A 20,191-nucleotide genomic window follows, 5' to 3' on the forward strand; every position below is an offset into this window, starting at 1 on the left:
AGCTATTTTTTGAAAAAGTAATAGAACAATTAAAAGTTAATATATTACAAAATAAATAAAATAATAATAATAATCAATAAAATAATTGTTGATCATATTATGAAAAATATATATTTTTAAATTTAATGTGTGATTACACAAATCAAATTATATATAGATGTGTGTGCGTGAGAGTGTGTGCGTGAGTGTGTGCGTGAGTGAGCGTAGTCTGTTTTTTTCTCTCTCTTCTGTTTAGGGTCTATGTATACCCTGAAGCAGAAGAGAGAAAACCAGGCTTTAGTCAGGTTTACATCAGCATGAAGTATGTTTTGTATCTCTAACCAGTTCCGGTGGAGATCCAGTTACAATTGTACTAGTGTTGGATACATCTGACAGGACGAGAGGCGTGCGGAACTGTGTCGGGGAGCTCGTCATCTCCCCTGAAAATGAAAATACTGCCTCTCAATTGTCATCGTATGCGATCTTTGACCTTTTAATCTCCTGAAGCTAATATATGTGCTGTAAATATACAGACTTGTGGGAGGGAATCAGGGACCTTAACACAGGTTAAACTCTCCCAGATTGAGGCCAGCGTTGAGGAATGCTGAGTCCACAGTGTGTTCGGTTTATCAAATACATCCTTGTGCAAACATATTACATTCTCGGCTTATTCTGAATGTGTGAGCTATATCTTCTAATAGCTTACTGACCTGTCCAATATGCCCTATCAAATCCCTGTCCACAAAAATCCTGATATGCCATCAGAAATATTTACTTTATGTGTATTTGGGAGGAAGTACAATATATTAACAGACACGAATGCAGTGGGCAGGCTATGTGTTGATCTACATGTATGCGACCTGGGTTATGTTGTAATAAGTGTAAGGCAGTGTATTTTCAGATGTTTTTGACACATCCAGGAAATCTGCTCCCATTTTCTTGGTGAATTTTACATTGAGCAGCCTGGAATGTTTGCTCAAGAGGAAAAGATTCTTCTTCCTGCTCTGTTATTTTTCAACATGAGCTGGACTTGTATTCGGAAAATCACAGATTGTCCTCTGAAAGGTTTTGTCCAGCACATTCTCTCTACTGAGGTGGTCAGCCTCAGCATCGGGAGGGACAGCGGTCGTGACACCGTCCAGGTCTACCCAGCTGCCCAATTATAAATAGTGTTTGTCTGTTGTGAGTGCAAACCTATTGTCCGTCTGTTGATCAAGGAGCCTGTAAATATTAGGCAGTGGAAATGTGCATTTAGTCTGCGGGGAGCTGTTTTCTTATTAAACAAGTGCTGGCAGCTTTTCATGGCGAATCTTATAAATTTCTAATGCAGCGAGCATCACTAACAGCTGTTTCCCTTCAGCAGCCAAGAGAGAGAAACTACACACCTCCTGTCAGCAACTGATTCCTTGACTTCTTTGGCAATATTGTCCTTAAAGTCATGCCAAAGTATCACATAAATGGAAGTCAAACAGATGAAAAATGAGAATCCAAAATATTTAGCAGTTTTAAAGCTTGAACTAGAGCTTAGAAAAATTGAGGCAAGCATTGCCTATTTAATTAAAATAGATACAAATGTAAAAAACATTAAATATGAGTAATTTTTTGAAAAACTGCTAAGAAATATAAAAAATGAATAACTGTACAAATAAGTGCAGCCAATGATTAATCGCATACAGAATAAAATTTTTGTTTGCACAGTATGTGTATATTATGTGCATATAATACATATACTAATAATAATTATAATAATAATAATAATAATATTTACATGTATTTACATGTCAATATTCATATAATTTATATTATAATAAATATACTTAATATATAAACATATACAAAATATATTACTTGTTTTCTAAAATATATAAATGCATTTGTATTTATATTTACAAAACAAATATACATAGCAAACAAATATATTATGTAAAAGAAAACTTATTTTGGATACAATTAATTGAGGTTGATTGTTTGAAATCACCAGTACAAATATTTTAATATATACACTGTTTAATTAAAATTAATAATTTTTTTTTAAATTTGCCGCTGTCAATGTTGATGGGTGGTGACCCGATATAAAGCACTGTTGTGCTATGGCCATTAAATAAATATATGTGTTAAATGTATATTTAGTCTCTTTCAAATTTGACAGCCCATGTTTGTCCAGTTGAAAATTCTTTTTATCGGTGCCTGAACAATAAATGAATGTTTAACGGACATCTCAATCCCACAGCTGGAAATCTCTGAGTAGTTCTGGTATAGCTACATCGCTGAGGTCTTCAGTAAGACAGATGTGTCAGATGAATGTGAATCAGGAGGATTGGACAGCACTCATCAGCTCATCTGGACCTGAACTCTGACAGACAATTTCGATCAGATCCAGACGTCAGGAGTTTGGCTCACTCCATCAAGTAAAGCTCTGCCATGCTCCTCAGAGCTGTCAGACGATCGCTAACTAACGGACCTTCTCGCTTAGATGCTTAGATTTTATAACGGTCTCCATTTGCCTAGGAATCTAATTCTGGATCCATAATTGCATCTTCAAACTAACTCGCATAACTCTTTTGAAGGAGAGTTAACTCTCTCTTGTTGATAACAGTAATATTTAGCAAAGATGAGCTGAGCTGACAGGCTGTCAATCACTCTTACGTTTTATCTGTTATCGGCTCAGTGATTGCTGTTGGCATGGCGATGGTGACGCGGCTCTAATTGAGCTGAACGTGAATCTGGTTTCTCCTGCGCGATTGATTCTGTCGCACGCTTGTCAGGGGCTGGAATTAGATTGACGGGCTCACGGGCCTTATATATGCGTTTGTAGTCTCTGGGATCCCCTTTGGTGTCATTTACATTTTGACGAGGATGCTCTCCACTCGTCTGTTTTTCATGTAAGAGCGATTCAGAGAAAATCAATCATATTTTGCAAAGCGAAATTGAGTCACAGCCACTATTAAATCCAGTGACGGAGAGGCGGAGACTCTCATGAATATTGAATGAGGTTCTTGCTCGGGTGAGGAAGATCAGCCGGTTTGTCTCATAAGCTGATCTCAGAGCAGCAGGGCATGTTTTACCATGTGTTCCGAAGTCGGTGTATTCGTCCACCCGCCTCACTCTGAACGTTCCCACTCTCTGTCTCTCTCGTTGTGGCAGGAATCATGGCAGATCACAGAGTCTCTTTGATTCGCATGTGTGATGTGAGAATGGCGAGGAAGAGGTCTTTGAAAGCGGGGAGGTCTCGGTTGCTGGGCTGTTCACTGCTGTCAGAGTTGAAGGAAAAGCTTTTATATATATTTCTGCACTACCTTAACACACAAGCTCACACACAATATTCTCTTTTTCTCTCTCTGTAACATTTTTCCCCCAAAGCGTTCCACCCCTCGTATCTTCTAGAGGAGTGTTCCCAGGAGACTTTCTTTGCTCATCCCGGTTTCATCTTTTATTTCTGTAAATGTCACATCTCTTCTCTGTGCCTTTACAAAACCATTTTTTGTCTTTTCTGCTCTGCTCCTTTGTTCTCTTTTTTTTCCCTCTCCATCCATCCATTTCTTTGCAACTCATTTTCCCTCCTTTGTGTGTGCGGATGTAGAATGACTCATTTCTCATGCGCATAGTGAGAAACATCACACCTGAAAACAATAGACATAAACACAAGCACTCACTTACTGGTATATATTGATCTGTCTCCCTATATATCCTTCTGTTGTTCTCTTTTATATCATTTTCTCACTATCTCTGTATATTGTTCTTTCTGTGTCACTGTATATGCTATTTTCTTTACATTGTGCCAACATTTTTTGGACAATACCTATCATAATATTCTATCTATCTATCTATCTATCTATCTATCTATCTATCTATCTATCTATCTATCTATCTATCTATCTATATGTCATTATATTTTATCTTTTAGAAATAATTTGATATCACTATATTTCTCTGTACTGTACATGTCATTATGTCAGTCTCTCTCTGTCCTATCATTTCCTGTCTATCTGTTGATAGTTTGTCTATCAGTTTTTCTATCCATTGTTCTGTCTATCAGTCTGTCTTTTTGCATATCATTCTCTGTATAACATACTATCATTCTCTATGCAGTGTCTATCATTATCTTTCTTTCATTCTTTATGTTGTTGTTTCTCTATGTTCTTTCTATTGATTGTATTATCCTCCAACTTTTCTAACGCTTTCAAACAAGGACTTATATTTACAATAGCGTCATTTGTTTTGCCTTTTTAGTTTAAAATTACAATTGTGATATTACACTGGTGTTTATTTGCTGTCAAAGTTTCATCAATCTTTTCATAGAAGTTTAAAAATCAAACAGTTTGTGTTTAGTCATTATGCTTGAGAGTGGTTTATGCAGCAGTTGTTTAATCCAGATCTACTCTGGTTCTGCCGTTCAATAGACCATTGAAATACTGTGAAACTCTCCACAAGTACCTGAGACACTCTTTCGTTCTCGTTTCCTTTCTCTCACATGCTTGCACATTCTCTCTTTTTTTTTTTCCTCTAGTAGACCATTTCCTCTTTCCCTCTCTCCTTCTCTCTTGGTCTAAGCTCTTGGGGCGGGCCAGCGTCCTTTCAGTCTTCAGATTTCATTTCAGGTCTTTTATCTCTAGAGGACAAAGCAGCCCACTGGCCCTTATCAGAGACACACACTTGCGTATAGCACACACACACACATACATGCACACACACATGCACGCACGCACGCACACGCACACACACACACACACACTTCCTCTCTCTTTGTCCAGAGAGAGCTGTCAAGAGCTGTTTGATGGACTATAGGATGAAGACCTGCCTCTCCATCCTCCTCTTCAACAGATCTGTCACACACAAACACACACATCTACAGCCATGGGCAGGTTCTGCTCACCTGTAGGAGATCTGATTCTTTTAGTGCTCACTGATGGTGAAACTGTCTTCAATGATTTATGTCAGAGCTTTTTTCTTAGTGTAAAAGGATCATATTTTAAGCTTTATCTTTTAATTTTTTGTAAGCCCACTTACACAGTTAATAAAGGGTTCTCCTGTCAAAAGAGCCACCATTTAAATTTTTTAGGCTAATTTCTCTCTCTTTGCACTTGGAATAAAGAAAATTACTACTGTACATTTAAGACCTTTGAAAACGACCCATTCTGATTGTCTTACCTGAATTAGTGTTTACAAATCTCATGTATTCAGTTTACTATCTGCAAATGCTTTTTTGATGTCATAACCACATTTGAAGCACCTTTTGCAGTTTGCTTCCTGTAATTGGCCTTTGTGAACTGTGGAGTAATCTTTGTATGTGTTTAACGTTTGTTTTGGTCAATATATACTTATTTGGAATAGGAAATTAACCCATTTTTGCACAAATTGATTTTCAAAATGTATAGAAATATGTAGGACATTGCCAACATGCTGTTGACAGTAAAAAAAAAAAGGATTGACTCTGTGGAGGTTTTTGAAAATGTTTCGCTGGCACACACGCATTCTACCTACAAGACCAACATGGCTTTTATGAATATCCGCCCTTACAGCATAAATCACCATTAACATCTGAACATGTGTGTGAGTGTGTGTGCCATGTTCTGCCACACCAGCAACGGCTCATTACACACAGAGAGATTTTTCTATGCTGCGTGAATGTCATGTAGAGATGGATGCAGATCTCGCACGCACAGTTTCTATTTTTACACGGAGGGATTGGTCTGATAAGACGTCAATTGCGGGGCTCTCCGCGCCAAAAGCTTTCTTGCTGAAGCTGATAAAGATGTCCAGAGCCAGGAGTGACAACAGCATGTGGTTGGCATAGTAACAGGGGGTGTGTTTATATATGTACGTGTCTGAGAAAGTCAGCAGGTCAGGCTAATGAAGAGCCTCGTTAACAGGAGAGGAGATGATTAGGGCTTTTACACACAAACCCATCTGAAACAAAAGAGGTGGAGACAGAGTTTTACGAGTATTAGGATGATTTCACAGGTTAATGGTGTGACGTTACTGCAATCCATATCAGCGTTATTAAGTGTAGCTTTTACTGTTATTTTAAGTATCTGTTTCATAATGTGAAGCCCTTTGTGCTAATGGAAAGCTTTTTTAATTACATTTCTTATAAAATCTTTGTTTTGCCTCACGTTTACCATGCTTCAAATAAAAACAACAATGAAATTAGATTAATTAGTTAATCTGTCCAATATTTAATGCACTATCCAATAGTAGGCATTAGCACATTGTCATTTAATGTTAACTGTACAGAGAAATTTTGTTTTAAATTTCAAGGAAAAATACACTTCTGTTTAAATGTTTTAAGTCAGCAATTTTTTTGGAAGAAAAGACATAGGATAAGATCTCTGTTGAAATAGAAATACTTTGTAACATCATAAAATTCTTTGTCACTTGATTCAATGCCTTCTTGCTGAATGGAATGTTTATTCTTTGATCACAAAATACTGGCATATAAGACAGATAAAGACACTCAACAATTGTTATCACATTAAAATATGTGTGTCTTGCCTGCACAATTGCAAATGCAAATGTTTGGGTCTGCATGATTTGGTGATTTCAGCCAGCTCTTGCTGTTTATGTGTTACATGATTTCTGGCTGTATAACACATAAACACACTCTAAACACATACCTCTCTCTCAATCTCTCTCACCTCTTCAAAATTCCCTGTTTCTCCCACTAATTACACATTCAGAATTAATTAGCAGAAATGTCCCTCTTGAGTGCTAATTGTTGAACCTGAGAGGCAGCGTGCAGCTCTGGACTTGTTCAGCGTTTTCACCTGGCTGTAATTTAGCTCAAAGTGTTCAATGTGTGTGTGTGTGGGTGTGTGTGAGGATTTCAGAACAGGATCCTTGCAGGTTATTTTGTTGTCTTTATTTGTCTCTGAAGAATCCAACCCTTTATTTGCCAATTTGTGTGTTTTTTGATCTCAGCGGCCCAGAAGCCTAAATAAAGAGTGTTGAGATTTATTAATCCACCCATTTCTGCATCGACCAGAGAACAGAATAACACACACATCTTAAAATAACAGTTTTTGCAGTGTCACTACCAGCTTTTGATTTTTGTTTTCGGTTTCATTTTATTTTAAGGTGTCCTTATTACAGTGTAATTATACGATTAAGTACTGAGTAATATTAGTTAACTACACGTACTTACTATATGGTTAGGGTTAGGGTTTGACATGAGGTTACTTGATTATAATTACAAATAATTTATTGCTATTATACATGTAACATGTGACAATAAAACCATAAAATTAAGTGTTACCTTTTTTTTTTTTTATCTAAGTAATATTTTTGTTCAACAAAGATGCATTGTATTGCAAAAAATTATAGTATATACACATGTTGCACTCTATATGCTGTAATCCTGAAAATGTTAATCATATTTTCAGGGCATATTTATTAAATGTTTTTGAGCACCAAAACAGCATATTATAAAAAATCTGTAAATTTATCACAGGATGAATCCCTTTTTAAAATATGTTGTAATAAATTGATGTACAATATATAATTTTTACAGTCTTTAACACTTTTTTGAGATACATGGGCCCGTTGAATCTTCAAAGGTGGTGTGGAATGGACCAGTGAGAGATTTATTTATTTATTCCTGTCTTCTCTTCCAGTGAAGAAAAGAGTGTGATCCCTGACAGAGCTGGCATTTAAAGCCCACACACACACACTGGCACTGAAGACACTCGAGTGATCTCACATTTCCATCTCTCACACCGCTGATCTCTCACTGTCAGTAATGTGCTTCATAAGAGACTGCAGGAAACTCTCAGACTGAACATGAATACCTTTCTCGGCCTCTCGTACATCATAACGAGTTTTCATTATTTTTCATGATTATGAGAAAACATTGTATTGTTTGACCCCCTGTTGTTTACACACGAAAGACATTCTGTATGTAACTCGGAGACCATAATGTGTGTATACGTGTGATGTGCTGACTAATCTTGCTGTGCGAGAGGCAGATCGGTTTAAATGAATAAAATAGACTTTATGTAAGAGAGATGGAGCTTTGCGGCGGAGTTAATTCCTCCTGGCCGCATCCCAGACGCTCTGCTGAGCGGCACGCTGGAGCACCTCCCAATTCCAGGCCTTCGCATTTTGATTAATCCAACGAATTATACCAATTACACTCCACCGGGGATCCGAACAAACCCAGTGAGCTGTGAATTCAGACAACCAGTGGTGTCCCATCGGTCTCCTAGGCTGGTTCCACTCAGCTCTGGTCATCCAAAATGGAATTAATTTAGCTTTTCTTGCTCTAATCGTCGGCATTGTTTAGGACGAGACAGACTCATGTAAACTAATGACTCTTAAATACTATCACTTCCTTTTATCTGTGTCAGAGGTTCATCTCGGCGTCTCCCTTGAACAAACACGAGTGCCAGCGCCGATATTCTTCATTACAGATGAACTGATCCATTGTGTGCCTTTTAAAAGCTACGGCACGCACATACACACACACAGAGTGTAGTCTGAGTGCCCACCAAAAGCCTAATTAAGTTTAATCAATGCTACTTTATGTTGAGCTCGCATGCGATTCACTTTAAATGTTCAGCGCCGTCTGATTCATCTGGAGGGCTGCTCCTGCTCAGTGCTTTTCAAAAGCACCATTGAAATTCTAATGCAATTACAGAAAGACTGAATGCACAGATGGAGTATTCTGCTCTTCTTTAGTTTTTCCTCTCCTATTTTCTCCACTTCCCTCTTTTTATTCTCATCTCTTCTCCACTTGTCTCAACCTCTCTTTTTTCCCCATTTCTTTTCTCAACGGTCTCATCTTACTGTCTTTCTCCACTGTCGCATCATCTCATATTGCTTTCTTTTTGTCTGTCTTTCTTTTCTTTTGTTCTTTTTATTGTCATCTGTTTTCATCTCTCCTCTCTCCTCATTGTCTCGTCTCATTCTCCACTCCCCTCTTATTCTCATCGCTTCTTCCCTTGTCTTCTTCTGTTGTCTCCAATCTTTTCAATTTCTCCTCACCTCTCTTCTTAATTCCTCTAGTCTCTTCTCACTCTCATTCTCTTCTCTTCATCTGCTCTTCTTCTCTGCTCCCTTCCTCTCTCCTCTAGTTCTTATGTTCTCTCTTCTCGTTTTCACCTTGGCTCTCTTCTCTCTTTTTCCTTTATCTCGTTTGATTTCTCTGCACAAAAGTCTCCACTTCTCTCCCCTCATTCTCTGTTGTTTTGTTTTTCCTTATGCACCTCTCAGACTCTGAAATATCCTAAACTTTTCGCAACTGATCTGTTTCATTAATCCAGAGTCAATCCTCTCTCTGTTCATCATCTCCCTTCTATTCAAGCGTTAATTTATTACACATTGTGTTCTATTTAAATCAGCCTCTCATCTCAGATGAATAAACATGTTGGATATCTGTAGCTGCTGGCGACCTTCACAAAAGCTGTGCATTCAAAAGAGACTCCAGCCCAAAAAGAACCTCATCAGAACTGTGAATGTGCATTTGGCGAGGAGCCCGACCATTCCACGGTCCTTTAATGATGCCCATCTTCGTCTTTTTATGCTGTAGAGCAACAGCAGTGTCAGATGAGGAATCTGTGGGGTCTGGGACATGTGCAGTAGGGGGTTTTGCTCTCAGGAGAGTCAATCTTGTAGAATTGGAGTTGGAAATCAAAGGCACATCATGCAGCAGGGGAAATGGCATTTTCATAAACATATGTTTGACTTTGAGCTAGAAACATTCATATCCTCACAGAACATCACTTTCTACCTTACATTCGCGTTTAAACATTTGCTTTCGGTGTCTGTTTATTAAATGGATGGATCTCTGTACCGTTAGTAAATGTAGAATATACAGTAACAGAGCTGATGCAAAGGTATCATTTCTGCTACTTTCCCTCATTTTCATTTCCTTTCTTTTTTCTCTCATGCTCCTGCTCTTGGGAAGGGGACTCGCTCAAATGATAGGTAGGGCTGTGTGTGTCTGGAAGTAGGACACAGGAATAGATGGCCTGTGCTGTTAGCTGACCTACATTGAGACACAGACAAAATAGTTTCCAAGCATTCTGGAGAATGCTCACCTGCAGAACATAAATGCATTTGCATTTTGCTTTTGCGTTCGTGACAGAAGCTTTCTTACCAAACCAATGGTAAATCCTTTGCGCACCTATACATATACATACATACATACATACATACATTTACACACATACATACATTATATATATATAAAAAAGTGATGTTACTGAAAAAAGAACCAATTTCTCTGCTTTTGCATATCTTTTTGATCCACTTCATTGAATATTGAATATTGAATATTGATGTCCACTGCATTTTGATTTCAACTATATGTTTGGAGGCAAATATAATTTAATTGTGTTACATTAATTTTCAAAAAATGACATTAGTCTTATTTTTTTAAATCTACTCTCAGCCTTGGGCTACATCCCTTCATATTCATTAGCTTTATATCTGTAAATTTCATAGCCTTCATAGGCCACCTTTTAAGTTAGTCCAAGTTTGATTTACCTTAAAATTCATTTGCAGCATTCATTTTTGTCACCTTTCTAGACCCCTGAAATGATCACGTTCAACCATGTAGCCTTTCATCTTGAATCTAGAACATGCTGATTCAAACTGACATTATGGAAAGCAAAGATGAACTGAAATAATCATTAAATTAAAAGGAAAATTGCAAGCAGGTGGCCACACACCAAAGCACACATTTCTTGAACGTAAAGCATACATTAAATAAAACTACTGAAGCAAGTAGGTTTTATTTTTTCTGCTTCGATGTACACGTAACATATAAGAGTTAATCCCATGAATCACGTTTCACATTGGTTTTTGAACATCATATACGTACATGCACTGAAACATTGCTCAAAAAAAGCAATGGTGTGAAACAGGACAATGCCTTGTTCGTGTGTGTGAGGGTTTTTGTGTATGTGTTGAGTAAACGTCTCTGGAAGCCGTTATTTATCTATGTTCTGATCTGAGCTGATGCAGCTATCCTCTTTTAATGGCTTGGATTCACTGGAGGGTTTTCAGGTGAAAAAACACCCAAGGTTTTCTCTCTCTCTCCTTCTCTTTCTCTCCTTTTAATTGGCTGTAGGGGCCACAGGTCTGATGTTGATGAAGTCAATGGAGCCGACGGCCAAAAGCACAGTTAATACTCTTAGGCTGTAAAGGGTTAGAGGAGCTCATCGCTGAGGATTCCACGGAAAACATTGCAGGGATTTATTTGAGCCCCATTGCTTTGATTTGTGCTTTTGTTTTTATTAATGAAACAGTCGTTACATGCCAGAGTAACAACACTGATAAATCATCTGACTCTCTCTCTCTCTTCTCTCTCTTTCTTGTAGTAATTGGTCTCTTTCGACATCCTCAGACAAAACACTCGTTACGTCAGCGTTTTGTTCTGAATGGAGCTGTCTGCTGCCACGTTATTAATTTATATCTGCTGCCGTTTTCTGCTCCTCCTCAGAAGATGCTCACTCTGTTTTTGTCTTAGTTATTTCCTACAGTGTTATGACTGCCTTTCTTCTGGTTTAGATTGACAAAGAAGGTCATGGTGTTGTTTAGCAGCACATGTCAGTCTGATACATGTGTAGGTCATTTACCTTCTGACCTGCAGATGACCGCCGTTGTTTGCCATCTCTGAATTCTGGACAGGACTAGGACCAGGCTCTCTCTAAATGGTTGTGCAGCAGGCTGTTGGTGTGAATGGGTTTTGAAGGTTTATCCAGATATCATATCACCCATTTTTACAAACTTGTCAAGTGTGTTTTAGATGGCTTCGAAGATAGATGGCTTTGAAGATCTTCAAAAACAATTTATAATGTCATCTTTAGCTTATCTCTAATTTAAATTTTTGCATACTTACATCACATTTTCATAGTTATATTAAATACTATAGAAGATGTATCACTCGTATGTCATTTTAAATGGAGAAAAATGCAATAGCCGATCAATCACAAGAAGCCCCGCCTTCTAAATAAAATTCAGCACATCACAGTCGTTATAAGTTGCAGTTGCTATAGAAACAGCATTTTGAGATGTGCGCATGTACACTGGCTGAACTTGCCTGAGAAATAAGCTTTTTATAACGCTATTTGAGCAAAAGAAACAATTATTGCAGTGTTCCCAGATAACCTAATTCTGTTAAGATTTGGGAAGTGCACATATTTATTAGAAGTAAAGTTTTTGATTTATGCAGCCACGTGTTTAGTTCCTGAGGGTATCTATGTTTGTGAACAAATCAGTTGAGCAAAAGATTCACTCACTCATAAAGACCATTGTTTTTGAATGTCTTGTGATTTGATCAAATAGTTTGTGTGACTCAAAAAGAACTTTATTTCATTAAAGAAATTAGTGTTTTTGACTGAATTGCTTGAATAAATGACTTACTAATGACTTGTGGCCACCTACTGGCATTACAATGTGACCGTCAGAAACAGTCATTGTGCAACCATAGAAAAAAGGATCAGTCATATTCAAAGATTGGACCTAAAAATAGATTACTTGTTATTATAATGTTATGATGCCTTAATTCACTTTTTAGAATTAAATTGTTTCACTTTTAATTTATTTGGACTGTAACTTTTTCATAAACAGTGGTTGGCCATTTTGCATATAGTCCTTTATTAGAAGGAGCTGCAAAGTGGACCAGACTTTAAGTCTGGCTTTGGGAGACTATGCATACAGTATCTCAAATGTCCTCGTACATTAGTGTGTGTGGCTCAAAACGCAACCCAACACCAGTTCTGCTCTGTCCTCCGTGCTGTTGACCCCTCAGTCCTGCAGTATGACCTCCATGGTTCCTGCTGCGCTCACCCCCCTAGGGCCTCTTCAGCACAGCAGATGGCTAAAGCACCAGCCATCCACGGTTATTAAGACCAACAGTGTCCCTGCGGCTCTGAGGACAATCAACACCTCTCTCTCTTTCTCTTCACAACTTTCTCTTCACCTTAGACAATCTGCTTTGACTCCAGCACTCCGTGTCCGCTGGCGCAGGTGGTGAGAGGTGTTAGCAGCCGTTTTCAAAGCGCCGCTCTGACTACAACGCATCTCACACTTGCTATCCGAGAGCAATCAGCCCACGTTCGTCTTCCTCTCTCGGGTTACCAGGTTTCCTCCTTGCCACACAGCGCTAAATCCATTAAAATGCGAAATCAATGAGACATTAAGTGATCTTTGCATAAAAGCAGATTGTGCTGGCGGCGGTTAGACGTATTTAAAGTAGAGCACATCAGAGAAAAAGTTCCAGAAGACCATAATTTGCTCGCATAAGATGAGGCAGAAAGAAAGCGGCAGCAGTTAAAGTTCATGCGCTGTCAGACTCCATTTGAAAACGTCGACTCTCTCCCTCTCCCTCATCTGGGGATTTTTAAATTGAGCTTAATGCTAAACAGCCCCCCAAGAACATTTACAAAAACACACATAAGTTGGCCAGTGTGCTCATTAAGATACGAAAAAGCTGACATCTGTTAAAGCACATCAGAGTGACGCGCAAAAACACACACTCGACACGGCTAATAGCAATAGTTTAGTGTAAGTATAGTCAGATGGCGGAGAGAAATCTAATAAACACCGCTATGGAGGTATGGAGATCTATTACACACACAGGACGATCTGTCTTATATTACACTGCATGGGGAGAAATCATTAGCATCCTGTTGGAAACATGTGGTGGGCTGTGTCCTCTGTCCTGTAATGAGAGCTACTTAAACCAAAATGACCACAGTCGCAGTTCATGTAAATAATAAATATAAAAAGACTAACATCAGGCATTGTAAATGCTACACATGAATTCAGGCATCACAACATTACAATGTACAATATAAAAATTCATATTCATTTTGAGATTTGCTAAAGATTTTTATTAAATTTGAGAGTTGAATGGCATCTAATAGTAATCTAAATGTAAAATGAGAGAAAAGTCAGTGCTAAGTTTCTAAACTAAAACTACTTACACTAAAATATACATTGTAACGATATATAGGCTAAGTAGTATTAAAATACTATTAAAATTAGTATTATATATCTGATATTGGCTAATATATCCTTTATGGTCTGTTACAGTATAGAATATTGTCAAATTATCATAAACATTATATATCATAAATATCTGTAAAAAACAGCAAAGACATCATTGGAAAATGCTTGTAAAAGGTCACAGTTTCCATCCCAAAGTAAAAATTAGGTTTAGGGTTACCCTGCTGTGTTGCTTTACACTCTTGATACCTTACTAATATTTGGTGTTGTAAGCATGTTTGTTCTCTCAGCAGAGCGATGAAAACCTGTGCACCTTACTCCTAGAAAGAAAGCCAGTCTTATTCGAGTTGGCCATTTAAAAAAAAAAATTTATGCACAAAATGCTTGAGATGATCCAGATTTGAGAATAGAGTCTGCATTATTAACACTAGAGAGACTTGTCTTGTTTCGTCCCGTAGCAGGATGAGTTTGCATCATCATTAAGTAAAACAGAGACATCAGCCCCAATTCTTTTCCAGATTCTCTCACATCTGTCTGAACGAATGAAGCTCTGGGAGCCACCACACGAGGGAACAGAGCGAACGCCACACTCAGCTGAGATGAGCATATGTTTCTTCTCTAAAGTGTTGGCTCTTCAGGGTGTGCTGAGACTTGGACGACTCTCTGCAGTGTGTGTGTGTGTGTGTGTGTGCGTGCGTGCGTGCGTGCACATGATCGTGTGCGAAAGTGAGTGGGTGTTTTGTTAACACAGAGGTCAGACTGTCCCAGAGCCAGACACTCAGTTATCACAGCACTGCCCCCTTTAGACTCCTGGTGGATTTGCAGGATGCCATGAAGCCCGGGAGCTTGTCCAGATTTAGCAGCGCCTGGGTTTTGTGGTCACACTGTGACGTAAGAGTTCTCTAGAGAGCGCAGGTGTATGTGTGTTTCTCCGTCTGAAATCTGCATTGACAAATGGCTCCTGATGGCTGGTTTGTCGGCGGTCTTTTCTTCTTCGTTTTCAAGATCACCCTGCAGGCAACAAACACACACACACTTCTGCTCTCAATATTAGCAAACTGACAAAAGCTGCTTCTACAAGAACAGAGAGATAGATGTTCAGACCGAAAGCAATTTGGAGATTTGAAGTGACACCAGCGAAAGTTCAACTTTATGCAAATGAGCAATGACGTGTGTGATCCGTTTCCTTTAAAGCTGCGTACAGCAGTGCAAGAAACAGTATGACTTGAGGCGATTCTACGATTGGCTAACCTCTTTGCATATTAAATGGGCTATAAATGATCATCGAACGCTATAATACAGTCCTGTGTTATGAGTGTGTGTCCTCTGTTTCTCTCAGAGCAGTGTGTTTGTGTCGTATGGTCTTTTATCTCTTCATATCACTGGATCCACATGCTGCTACAGTCTGCTGTGCTTGACCTTTGACCTCACGCTTTTATTCTGACGCCCAGCTGACCGCTGGAGGAGAGAATAGCCCTGCGTAGATCTTTCATCTTTTAAAAGGTGGAGATAAGAATTAGGGTCAGGACAAAATACAGCACCGCCTTTGAAAAATGACTCCAGTAGTTTTCTTGTGTGGAAGGCAATAGATTTGGGGTTGTTTCCTTCTGTATGTGCAGGACATAAAAAAAAAAAGCTCTGTTTCTCAGGAACAAAAAAAAACATTTCATTGCTCAGAGCATTTGTTGACTTGCTTGCGTTTCATTTTATAGATTTTAGAGAAGTTTGAAATATATATTTATGTATCTAACCGCAGTTGTATAAAAAAGGGTTTATTTAACATTTATCGATCATTTTTATGTAGCCTTTGTGTGTTTACCCCCTTCTCATCAGTCAGTTTCGAAATAGCATGTTTCATAACTCGTAACAGTGGTGTAGGTGTGAGAGTGTACAGTATGAAGAAAACACATGACTCATTAAAGGTCTGCCTGATCTGGGCTAGACTACACAAATACACAAACAGCAGCCATTAGCAGCATCTGAACACACTTTATGCAGTCTCATTCAATCAATCCTCCGCTTTTCTGCGAGTCTCTCTAGCACACAGCTCTTGTGAAATGATCAGAATAGTGTTTGTGTGTGCTGCGCGACTGAAAGAGCATCCTGTCTTTATAAACAAACAGTGAGTAAAGTGTTTATCTTCCTCTCTGGTTGTTTTCCTTTGTGTTATCACCGTTGGCCTCTTCTTAACACCCAGGAATAGAAAATCATTTCCCCTCGTGAGTCGCATATTTGGCAGCTGAGAAAAGCGTTTCTCTTTCTCTCATTATAATAAAAGCACAGCCAAATCCTTGTTAAGCCTGGATGAGCTGAAAGGGTTAAACTTCTTATTTCATAAATATGAAAAAAAAGAAGACAATCCCACGGTCAGAGACAGATTCAGGGATCTCCGGCCCTGCATTTACATTAAAACGGGAGCTTGTTATACGGTGAAATTTCAATGAAGGCACCGCAGAACGCATTTAATGAAATTCAGATGTGGCTCTATGAATCTCATTAACAGTCTTTGTGCTTTTCTGCTGTCCGATTTCCCCCTCGTCTGCCCGGTCGTGAGAGAGATTTCATCAGCGCCCGGCTTTCAAGAAGACAATGTCCGTTCAGATCTGAACTCCCCATGCTCTCTCCTCTGACGGAGGCCGAAATCTGTCGGAGTTTGAGTTCAAAAGGCACACGACTGACTCTTCCTCCGTTTCTGTCTTTCCGCAGGCTTCGGCTTCGTAACGTTCGAGAATGAAGACATTGTAGAGAAAGTCTGCGAAATTCATTTTCACGAAATCAATAATAAAATGGTAAGTGCTTTGCCCGTTTTCAATTTCTGAAGGTGATTGAGGGATTAATATTTTATTTCCCATTTAGCAGAATCCTAACAGCATGCGGTTGTAAGCGCTGTGAGTGTGTGTAAACAGTGTAAAGTGTTGGGCAGTGGCCAGAAAGCGTGAAATTGTGTGTGTGCATGTGCGTGTGAAAACATTTTGATCAGTCAACAAGAGTCAGAAACTTTCCCCTCTCTCCTTCATTTATAAATGCCTGCATCATGACTGATGGGGCTAAAGAGAGAGAGAGAGAGAGAGAGAGGTAACTGGCACACGATGAGTTCATTAAATTAGGATTATCACCCCACAGGCCGCCCAGTACTGGGCAGAACCAGCAGATGGGCCGCAAATGTTAACTTTCAGATAGTGAATAGATGTTTTTCCTTGAAATTAGATTTGAAATGCCTAGTCTCAGCCTCATTTGGACTACGCATATACTGTATATGCTACATCTGATGTGCGGCAAATAATCACTGGATTTCTCTAGATTGTCTGGTTCAAATTTGAAAGAGAATATATAAATAAATGTCTAGATGGCAACAATTTTACTGATAGCCCTGGCTGTGTGAAGCTATTTGAGAAATTTTGTAAAACAATTTAATGATTTATTATTAGATAATACAGCATTATGAATGTATCTAGTATTAAACTCAAATTTAAATATGAAATATTAATAAATTAAACTATAAATATTAAAATCATAAAGACGTTTATGGTATAAAAGTTTTCTATCTTAAATCAGTGCTGTTTGTTCTGAGGTTTGAAGAAAATGCATATCACTTCCCACTAATATAAACAAAAAGCAACACAGTTGCCTTTTCAATATTTATAATAATAAATATTAGCATATTAATAATATGACAATTAAATATTTATCTTTGCCATCACAGAAATAAGTGTCATAGTACATCATTACTGTATTACTGTTTTTTTCATAAAGGGTTAGTTCACCTCAAACTGAAAATAAATTACTCACCATCATGTTATTCCAGACTATTAAGACATTTGTTCATCTTTGGAATTAACTTTGTTCATCTCACAAATTAAGATGTTTTTTGATGAAATCTGAGAGCTATTTGACCGTCTATAGATGATACTGAAATGTTCCCAGTAAATACATCATTAAAACAGGTAAAACAGTGATATCAGTGGCTCAGCTTTGATTATTTTGACACTACACAAATACTTTTTTTGTGCAAAGAGAACTAAAATAACTAAATGTATTATTCTGGACCTGGGATCATTTCAGTTGTATTGCTGTCTGTGGAGGGTTCTCTGATTTCATCAAAAAATATCTTCATTTGTGTTCCAAAGATGAGCGGTCTTATAGGGTTGAAACAACATAAAGGTGGGTAATTAATGATGGAATTTTCTTTTGGGGTTGAACTTACCCTATAAGCAGTAGCTTAAAAAAAATTTACTGACCCCAAACTTTTGAAAAGTAGTGCATAATTTAATGTCATTTAAATAGTAATTTTTTTATTTAAAAGAATGGTCTGACCAGTACATGCCTGACTGGGCAGAAGCGTAAGTTGATGGCAGAATGTTTTGCATGTAGAGAAACGGCCCCTGGCTTTGTGCCGCCCCTGCTGGGCTCTCTGCTGTGGTTGACAGGAGCGGTGTGATGGAAAGGATCGGTTTGGCTGGGGTCTCCTCTGAGGACCTCTCTCACACTGATACTCATCCCTGCGCGCTGTCCATGCGTATATCCTGGGCTCACGGGACAGCTGTGGGGTAGCACAGAATATCAAACCCCTTAAGATCTTCTTCCGTCACAGACAGGTTGTTCCTGAGCCCAGAGACAGATCCGTGAGCGCAGAGCCATGCGATTGATTTTTCACTGATAGTCCATCATGTGGTTCTATTGTTCAGAGGGCAGCACGACCTCTCATTTCTGTCCTAAATGTCTCTCCGGCAGTCCGTTCATTGTGACTGTATAAGAACAGCACGAACTGTTAATATAAGGTAAATAAGTCTGATGGTGGAATAGGCTGTTTGTTTATGGGAAGCGATGAGACCTGATTGCTTTCTCGCTTTGCACTTTTACTGACCGGTGGAGCTACACATACAGAGATTGAGGCTGTTTTCACACTTGATTTGATTTTTTTTTTTTTTTTTGTCTGAACAAGAGTAAACTGCCATAGGTGAGCGATGTGATCAAAACCTTATCAAAGTACGAGTCATTTCAAAACTAGATTAAAAAAAACTAAACAAATAAGTTGCCTTTTGTTTTACACTGCGTATAGGGATGTGGCATTTTATATGAGATATTTTAAAATGTATTGATTGTCACAATAAGTGATTAACTATATTTATTGGAAAATTGTAGTTTTCTTCAAGCTTATTGTTCAGACTTTACTTTCCAGTAACTAGATGTTATTTACAGTCTGTCGAAGAGAACAAGAGATGTGAACTTCTCTCTGACCCAGAGAAACCTCGTGTCGCACACCATGTGATAGTGAACCTGTTTGCCTCGCTGAACATCTCACCGGGTGTCTATCTACCACACACAGACAGAAAGAGAGAGGAAGGGCTGAACGAGAGGAGATTTCTCCATCAGATCACCAGCTTTTGATTAGTTCTGCTGTCTCTCTTTAGAGCATCAAGGGTTTCTTCTCTTGTTCCCGCAGTCCACAACTTCGACATGTCAGCAAATTGTTCTTTTTTATACTTGTTTTGTTCACATAACTATAACTATAGCCATAGCTATGAAGATACTATACTATATTAGCATGTACACCGTCACATGATAAACACTGTGGATTATAATTGCAGCTTTAAATGCTCAGGCTCTGAGCAGGACTGTTATGTTTTTATAGTTAATCAGGTGGGAAAAAAAATTGTTCTCACAGCGATTCCAATGATATCGTTCCTCTGTGTCACTATCATTATAGTTGTGGTGTGGACATCCATATTCTCATAGAATTCGAGTGAATATTAAAAGCTTTTAGTTATCATTATAGTTATCATGGCTTTGTGTGAACGGGCTGTTGGGGGCAGGGAAGTCTGAAATCTGATTTTGCAATAATAGACCGCCAAACATTAACTTAATTACACCCTTAATTACAGCCACCATTTAAATGTTTATAATTCAGCAATATAATTAGGAAATTAAAAAGTTGATATAAAACTGTATGCAGTTTATTTGAGTGTTGATAATAAATGTAATTAATTGAAAATGTATACATATTTAGTTTTTTGGGGGGGCTAAATAAAAACAAAACAAAACACGAACATTAATTTTGAATCATCAATTTTTTTTATTTTGGTTACATTCCAAACCATGTTGAAAATAAGATCCGCAACAGTTTGGATAATTATTTTGAACTGTCATTTTTTTAATCACTTATAAGTCTTAGTTTTAGGGTATGAAGTTTGGGCTTGAGTTAAATGAAGTTTAAGGAACTCTTGAGACAGCAGCAGTGTCTGTGTGTGAGCAGATAATGGCC

The 20,191-nt window shown here is 38.2% G+C and overlaps 1 protein-coding gene across 2 annotated transcripts in view; it reads left to right on the forward strand.

The window, feature by feature from the left end:
* msi2a (musashi RNA-binding protein 2a) overlaps positions 1 to 20,191 on the forward strand; it is a 115,339-nt gene that overhangs the window by 68,546 nt on the left and 26,602 nt on the right. For both annotated transcript variants that reach the window (XM_043229343.1, XM_043229344.1), the window contains exon 8: positions 16,636 to 16,718. In XM_043229343.1, the coding sequence (XP_043085278.1) occupies positions 16,636 to 16,718 (83 nt within the window). The remainder of the gene's footprint in view (positions 1 to 16,635; positions 16,719 to 20,191) is intronic.

Source organism: Puntigrus tetrazona, unplaced genomic scaffold, assembly GCF_018831695.1.
Source record: "Puntigrus tetrazona isolate hp1 unplaced genomic scaffold, ASM1883169v1 S000000002, whole genome shotgun sequence".
NCBI classification, from domain to species: Eukaryota; Metazoa; Chordata; class Actinopteri; order Cypriniformes; family Cyprinidae; genus Puntigrus; species Puntigrus tetrazona.